The 8,366-nt window shown below is 39.0% G+C and overlaps 1 protein-coding gene across 1 annotated transcript in view; it reads left to right on the top strand.

Moving 5' to 3' along the window:
• The first annotated feature begins 719 nt into the window (after positions 1 to 719).
• Positions 720 to 8,366, top strand: part of LOC119068224 — a 17,039-nt gene continuing 9,392 nt past the window's right edge. The window contains exon 1 of the mRNA XM_037171722.1: positions 720 to 5,406. Within this exon, the coding sequence (XP_037027617.1) occupies positions 871 to 5,328 (4,458 nt within the window). The 5' untranslated portion in view covers positions 720 to 870 and the 3' untranslated portion in view covers positions 5,329 to 5,406. The remainder of the gene's footprint in view (positions 5,407 to 8,366) is intronic.

The following is an 8,366-nucleotide window of genomic DNA, read 5'->3' as shown; positions in this document are numbered from 1 at the left end:
CGGTGCTTAGCACCTCTGCTGTCATCTAAAACGTTTGTAATTTGTAGTCAACTAGTCAACACCTTTGGGTAATCGAACCAACATATGCAGAGTAACATTTCAACGTCTCACAAATAGAGAGTCTATGAAGTTCGCATACTTCATTTGGTTCTGTCCAATACGACCTGGACTTTCAGTTGCAATTTGTCCAATAGTTATTTTGTTGGTCACTTGGACAAAAGAGAGAATTGTTCAGAATAATCTGAATGTTTTTTTCATGATAGTTGGTAGAGTCAACGACGTTCTTAAAGTCATGTAATCAATGCTTTGTACCGCTCTATTATTTTAGTTCGAAATATAACGTACAAACGAAAACACCGGTCTTTTTACTCGTGAAATAAATTTAGCCCATGTTTACCCTAGACATTTGGGGGCTCAACCGGGATATCGTAATAGTATCGCGTTATAGTTGTGCGAGAAATCGACTGTTTTTTTTCATTATCGGAGTGTCGGTCAGTGAATTATTAAATTGCAAAAGTGAGAACAATCGCGCGTAAAGACAATGAAACTTTTGTAATTTCACAAAATTGTGTGCATAAACGAAAGTCGCTCGGTTTTGTTTTGATGCGTGTTTTATGGTTGAGAGAAACGTTTTTTGACGAAAGTTTAGTTGAAGAAGGCCTAACATAAGACAATTTCTTGTTTTCATTGACAATAAAAAACGTGCAAAAATAGACAATGGCGTTGGCCACTAAAAGATCTGTGCTTAAATCGTCGATAATAAAGATTTCTAAGATCGCTAACGAAGTACCAGATGGCGCTGATGTATTTGAGCTTGAAAGCGCGTTTGACAGGTTAAACGAGTTGTTTACAAAATTCGAAGACGTTCACATGTCGATATTAGAAATAACTGGAAAGGAAAATTTAGATTTCGAAATTATCGAATACTCAGACACTGAGGCATTGGTGCTCGCTTCGAAAGCAAAGCTGAAACGAGCAATTAAGGCACTTCAACCTCAACAAGAGCCGCAACCTCCACCGCAAGGAGACAATTTAAATCAAAACAGAAATGATTTTTCTGGTCTAAGAGTTCCACGCATGGAAGTACCTGAATTTACCGGAAGTTATTTGGAGTGGCCGTCATTTCGAGATTTATTCTTATCGCTGGTTGGTAATAATCCTAAAGTACCGAACGTTCAGAAGTTATCGTACTTAAAGACGATTGTTGTCGGTGAGACTTCGAAGTTGATAAAGAACATCAAAATAACGAACGACAATTACCAAGCCGCATGGGATCTTCTAGAAGGTCGCTTCGAAAACGACAGATTAGTAGTTCATGAGCTTCTGGAGAACATTTATTCAATTCCGAACGCTACTGGTAGCGCCGATGGCATCAAGTTGATTTTAGATACAACAATGGAATCGATCCGTGAGTTAAATAATTTGAATCGTCCGACGGCCGAATACAGCGATTGGCTGGTGTTCCTCATTGTGAAAAAGTTGGATTCTTTATCCTTGGAAAAGTGGAACGAGCTAATAGGCGATGAACGAGCGGTAATTGAGTGGACAAAATTAGAAGAATTTTTGAATACTCGCTTCAGGATACTAGAAGGAGGTGAACCAGACTCAAAACGAACACCATCCCATCAGAATTTAGCAAGGACATCGTGTCACGTATCAGAGAGTCACGCGAAGTCAGACAAGCGTGTTGAAAAGGCAAATGTCAAATGCTATTATTGCAAGGGAGGCCACAGAGCGAAGTCCTGTTTTACATTCAAGAAGAAGAATCCTCAAGAGCGACGAAAGATGGTAGAATCAGCAAATCTATGTGTGAATTGTCTTAGTCCAAGTCATAAGTTGAATGAATGTGCATCGACGCGCACCTGTTTCAAATGTGGGCTTCTTCATCATTCGCTTTTACATTTGGAGTCTGTCCCAAGGAGAGAATCAACGGTTAAAAAAGCGAATCATTCCTCGACTCAAGCATTGGAATCATCGTCAAGTTCATCATCATCAGCATCGATTGCAAACCATCTCGTGGATCACATCATTGACACAAACAAAGACATTTTACTGGCGACAGCTGTCATTGTTGTTAATCTTGGTTCCGGAAAAAAGGTATTTTTGAAAGCTTTACTTGATCAAGGTTCACAAATGTCCTTGATATCAACGTTCGCTGCAAAGAGACTTAAGTTACAAGCAGAGGTGTATCAAGGAATTCCATTGACTGCGGCAGGCGGTGAAAAAATTGAAACAAGACGAGGAATCGCTGAATTTAGTTTTGGCTCAAGGATCAACGATTCGCAATTTCAGACAACAGCGCTGCTAGTAGACACTGTTACTCGATATCAGCATTCAAATTACGGCGCTTTTCCCGAAGCTTGCAGGCTTTTCCCAAAAATCGAATTGGCCGATCCCGAGTATGAAGATTCGAGTAGAATTGATGTTTTATTGGCTGGAGATGTGTACAGTCAAGTTGTGTTGGACGGTGTGAAAAAATTCTGTGGCATTTTGGTACAAAATACGAGTTTGGGCTGGATTTTGTCTGGTCAGTACAACGCAGAGAATCGCTTGATGCCAAGCATCAATATTCATCAAATGAGTTTTCCTTTGGAGCAATTACTACGCTCATTTTGGGAAATTGAAGAGATTCAACCCGATGAAAGGAGTTTAATGTCGGTTGACGAATTGGCCTGTGAAAAATTTTATGAAGAGTCGCATCACCGAAAAAGCACTGGTCGTTATGTTGTTCGGCTGCCATTCAAGTTGGTCAAAGAAAGCAAAGAACTGGGTTACTCAAGAGGACTAGCAGTTTCCAGTCAAATTCGTATGGAGAATCGTTTCGAGAAAAATCCAGTGCTGAAAGAGAAATATCACAAGTTTATGGATGAGTCAGTCAGATTGGGACACATGGAGTTGGTATCAGAAACCGATTTACAAAAGTCAACAAGCGAGTGTTTTTACATGCCTCATCACGCAGTGCTACGCGAAAGTTCAACGACCTCTCTACGAGTGGTGTTCAATGCGTCTCAAAAGTCGTCCACTGGTGTATCGCTTAATGAATTGTTGCACACTGGTCCCAAATTGCAGTCTAATTTATTCGATATTCTTGTCCGTTACAGAAAGCATAAAGTTTGTTACATGGCCGACGTAGAGAAAATGTATCGCCGAATCTTTGTGCATAAGAAGGACAGGGATTATCAGCGCATTGTATGGCGTAAAGATGTCAATCAGCCACTAAAAACTTATCGTATGCGTGTCGTAACAGATGGTATGTCATCATCGCCGTTTTTGGCAATTCGAACAGTTCGACAACTGGCGGAAGACGAAAAAGAGAACTTTCCGTTAGCGTATGAGCCGATAATGACGGATTTATTCATGGACGATTTGGTATCCGGTAGCAAGGATATTTCATCTGGTATAAAGCAAATTCGAGACATAAACAACATCTTTAAGTCTGGTGGTATGCATATGAGGAAATGGTCGTCGAATTTCGATGATGTTTTGACAGAAATATCGCCTGAGGATCGTCAAAGCTCTCCAATCGAGTTCAGTCAGGATGAAATTGTCAAAGTTCTTGGGATTCAATGGTCACCGTCGACAGATACTTTCGGATTCAAGGTTCGACTGCCACCAGTCGAGAGTACAACAACAAAGCGTAAATTTCTGTCACATGCTAGCAAACTGTTTGATCCGTTGGGATTTATGGCACCTTGTACCGTAATCCCTAAAATATTGTTTCAGAGACTTTGGGAAACAAAGCTGAAATGGGATGACTTGCTTCCAGATGACATAAGAAAGCGTTGGGTCAAATTTCATGGCGAACTACCACTGTTGGAGTCAATCCAAATCCCTCGATTTTTTGGATTATCGGATGACATTGGATCTGGTGCATTTGAGCTTCATGGGTTTTCCGATGCGTCAGGTCTCGCCTATTCTGGTGTCGTTTATACACGAGTTCAGCATCCAGATGGTACAATACAGGTGCAATTGTTGGCTGCAAAAACGAAGGTGGCTCCGGTGAAAAGAATCACGATTCATTGTGGAGAACTCTGTGGCGCACTATTGGTGAGTCGTTTGTTAAAGAAAGTTTTGCTTTCGTTAAAGGTTGCCGATGTTTCGGTTTATGGATGGACTGACTCTGAAGTTGTCTTGGGTTGGTTAAAGAAAAGTCCTGGAACTTGGCAGCAGTTTGTCGGTAACAGAACGGCTCAAATATTGGATATCGTACCATTCCACCAATGGGGATACGTTGAATCGAGTCAAAATCCTGCTGACTGTGCGTCGAGAGGTATTATGCCAAGTCAATTGGTGTCGCATCCGTTGTGGTGGAAAGGACCAAGTTGGCTTAGTGAAGCCAAGTCTCAATGGCCATCCACAGTTAACCCACTGCAATTGTCAACTACTGATATCATGAAGAAGAAGTCAATCATGAATTTGGTTGCAGTAGATCCGAGAAATCAATTATTGGAACGATATTCATCATTGCGACGACTTGTGCGTATAACAGCGTGGTGTATGCGATTCGTTACGAACATACGACAAAGGATTTCCGACAGATCTGGAGGGTGTCAATCATCAGCGCAGCCAGTCTGGGGGCTGCGGAAACAAAACCTGCATCATGGGGGACTGAGGAAATGCATGTCCAGACACCCGAACACAGATCTGAATTCGGTTCAATTCCTAACTGCTGTTGAGTTGCGAAATGCACTCAAGATTTGGATCCGAGTGGTTCAAGAATCTGCTTTTGGTGCAGAATTGAAGAGATTACGAGCAAACAAGCCCGTTCGCCGTGGGAAGCTAAGGAAGTTAAATCCAAAATACGATCATCAAGAAGGTGTCATCAGAGTCGGAGGCCGCTTAACAAATGCTCACATTTCATACGACCAAAAGTTCCCGATTGTTTTGCCGAATGATGGTTCTTTGACTCAGTTACTTATTGCCGACGCTCATATCCATACATTGCATGGTAACGTTCAGCTGATGTTACAATATTTGAGGCAACATTACTGGATTTTTGATTCGCGACGAATCGTTCGGTCATTTATTAAGAATCGATGCAAAACGTGTCTGAAGTGGTCAAGCACGAAGCAAAAACAACAAATGGCTCCATTACCGCGTCCGAGAGTTCAAGCGTCGATATCTTTCACTTTTACTGGAGTGGATTTCGCTGGTCCCGTTTACATTGATCGCTGGTCCCGTGTTATCGAGGTGCATCCAGGAGGCGACAATTTGGTTCGGGCGGTTACAGTTCGCTTGAAATGCAAACATCATACTCTAACTAGACCGATTCATAAGCTCTGCAGGTTGCCGTTTTTGCGCTCCGATGAATTGGATGTCGGACTTTAGTTTTGAATTTTTTGAGTCAATTTTTTCGTTTCTTTCATTTTATCTTCCGAGCCAATTTCATTTCATTTTGAATTTTTTGTGTTAGTTTATTTTGAAGACGATTTTAAATGTCTTGGCCGGGAGTATGTTCAGAATAATCTGAATGTTTTTTTCATGATAGTTGGTAGAGTCAACGACGTTCTTAAAGTCATGTAATCAATGCTTTGTACCGCTCTATTATTTTAGTTCGAAATATAACGTACAAACGAAAACACCGGTCTTTTTACTCGTGAAATAAATTTAGCCCATGTTTACCCTAGACAGAATTTTCATAGCAACTAAGAACTATGTGCACCGAGTCAATGAAATTACAACATAATATGAGTGTAGTGTGTGTGTGCGACGAGTGACCAACGGATCAATGTATAGTTCGTACTAACAATGTAACTGATCTAGCTCTAGTTAAGTATATCAAAGTTATTTTAGGGACTGCGTGTAGGCTCTAATGGATCATTTCGTTTAATAGCTAAAAATTTTTGGACATCGAACTGCTAACTCACTGCTAATTTACCAGTCATGTAGAACTTTCCATAATTGTAATGTCTCATAAGCATTATGACACAGTGCTCTATTTGTGTACGAGTGGAAATCAGCATATTCGAACTTTGCAAAGCCTTTGAGTAATTCTCCAGAAGTGGTGCACCCGTCGAAACTGTGTCAATATAAATTCCATTAGATGTACATACCTATCAACGTCACATTCTCATTTTATTTTAGCATAATTTCCGTATTGTACAACTGGCAATAAATAGCAAAGTTTATAACAATACTACAAAGTAACAATACGATTTGCACTCGAATTAATGATTTCATCTATAGATTAGTCACTCGAAAATACGGTGAACTATTTATGCAAGCAACTTTTTGCAAGGATAAATTTGTCAAAGGTATAATCGGAACAAATACAAGGACGATACAATATTTTATTGATGTCATGAAGTTTCGACGACAGTAACATTTATTCAGCTGAGAAATACATAGCTCGGGTAAAAAATGTAAACTCGTGTTTTCCTGTGATAAATGGTGGTAATGGTGGTATTATTTGAAAGCCCCTATTGAACAGCACAAGTTAAAAATATATCGACACCAATTACACACAAAATAGACTGTTACGGCTCTGGCAAAGTTTCCAAAATGAAAAGTCTCGTTTTCGTAAGTTTATTGAATTCAGCTACGCCTCTGACTCTGACAGACCGAATTTACACGAAAACTATACTTTTCGTCCCTAGTTATGGAATAGTATGTTACATGCTGCATGCGTCGAAAACCGTACTTTTCATGTTTCAAGCACTTCAAGCAACTAGAAGAATAATTCAAAAATTACACTTCAGTTCTATGTTGGTGTCTCGTTTTCGCTTATGTGATAAAATAGAGTACACATCCGGCAAGCCTCGACCTTTTCGTGACAAGTGTGTAATATATATATATAGGGATAAAAAGATGAAAAGTCTCGTTTTCGTGTGAATTTTCCCAAACACGATCACGAAAACGAGACTTTTATTTATTTTTATCCAGAATGTAATGGATTTTAAATGCTGAGGGCGTCGAAAGAAGAGCTTGAAATATGAAAAGTACGGTTTTCGACACATGTAGCATGTAAAAGGCGAATGTCTTTTGTCAAACTCAACAATAATCTTTTACGTAACAAGGTTGAATAGATGAAAATTAGAGTTTTCGTGTGGTTTTTGTTGATCCGAGGCGAATTGTATTCAATTTACTTTATGCAACTCAGCATCATAATGTTCAAAAACTGCGAACTTTAGATGTCTCTGTTCCACAAATCGTTGTATGAATATCGGTGCAAAGTACTTTACTAAGCTCACAATGTTTATAATGACGCTCGATCTGGCGGCTCGTATCATAATTACACATCTAGAGCGTAATAAAGTACTTTCACACCGAAACCTAGGGCAAACAAAAGTATTTACAGTTTTTACACCGAATTCGAAGTCTATACTCTCAAACTAAATTGTCGTCATCCTGTAAAAAGGCAAAAACGGAAATAATAATTTATATGTCTCTGTGTGGTTAAGAAAGACTAACATTATGCATCAGCTCAGAGAGGGAGTTTGGGATTATCAACGACACATAATAAATGATATGCACTTATGTCCAAATGTCTATTTTGACGAGTTGGATTATGATCCGCGCCTTCGGCTAAGTATCACAATCACCACCAACTCGTTCAAATAAACACTTGGACACAGGTACATAATATTTAATGTCCTCGTAATATTTAAAAGGTATGTACATACAACGGTAACCATCTTGCCGAGTTAATCAATGAAACAAGAGGCTATTATTTTGTTATTATTTTGATTGGTGTTTATATTCGGACTATATAAAAAACGCCACCTCTATACGCAACGTCTATTAATCTTTTAAATGTATATGCCGTCAACACTGAACATATTTCAACGCCATCTGAATGTCACAACAGTGTGTTAGTTTGACAATTTCATTCCTAGCGCCAGTACAGCCAGTATGACAAATCGAACGCTACAAACTGTTCTAAAAACGGCTGCACGAGTTTGTACAAGAACAACGAACCTCTAGTAAATTTGGCGTATTTTTTCAAATTTGCATTGTTGACTAACAAAATCAAATGCATATTCGAAATAAATAATACAAGAAGTATTTAGGCAAAAACTGTTCATGTCCATTTGAATCAACCTTATCAAAGCACTGCTCCTAACACGAACACTCATTTTTTTAACGTCGAAAAGCCTAAATTGTCAAGAGAAAATAATAGTACATTTTCTACCTTGGTGTATATTTCGAGAATAACTTCGTATGTACAATTGTATATAACGAGCGCCAGCGAGTGTATATACAATTGTACATAAGAAGTGATTCGAGAAATATACACCAAGGTAGAACAATGTTTTATCTCCTGCAAGCTGATATTTCATACATTAGCGAAATAACCACAAAAATTTGGATTTAAAATTAATTAATTAAGCATGTTGTTTTAAAACGCATTCACAACAAAAAAAACA

This window comes from Bradysia coprophila, assembly GCF_014529535.1.
Source record: "Bradysia coprophila strain Holo2 chromosome X unlocalized genomic scaffold, BU_Bcop_v1 contig_173, whole genome shotgun sequence".
In the NCBI taxonomy this organism is placed as follows: Eukaryota; Metazoa; Arthropoda; class Insecta; order Diptera; family Sciaridae; genus Bradysia; species Bradysia coprophila.
The sequence above is the reverse complement of the archived record's forward strand: the minus strand, read 5'-3'. Positions and strand labels throughout refer to the sequence as shown.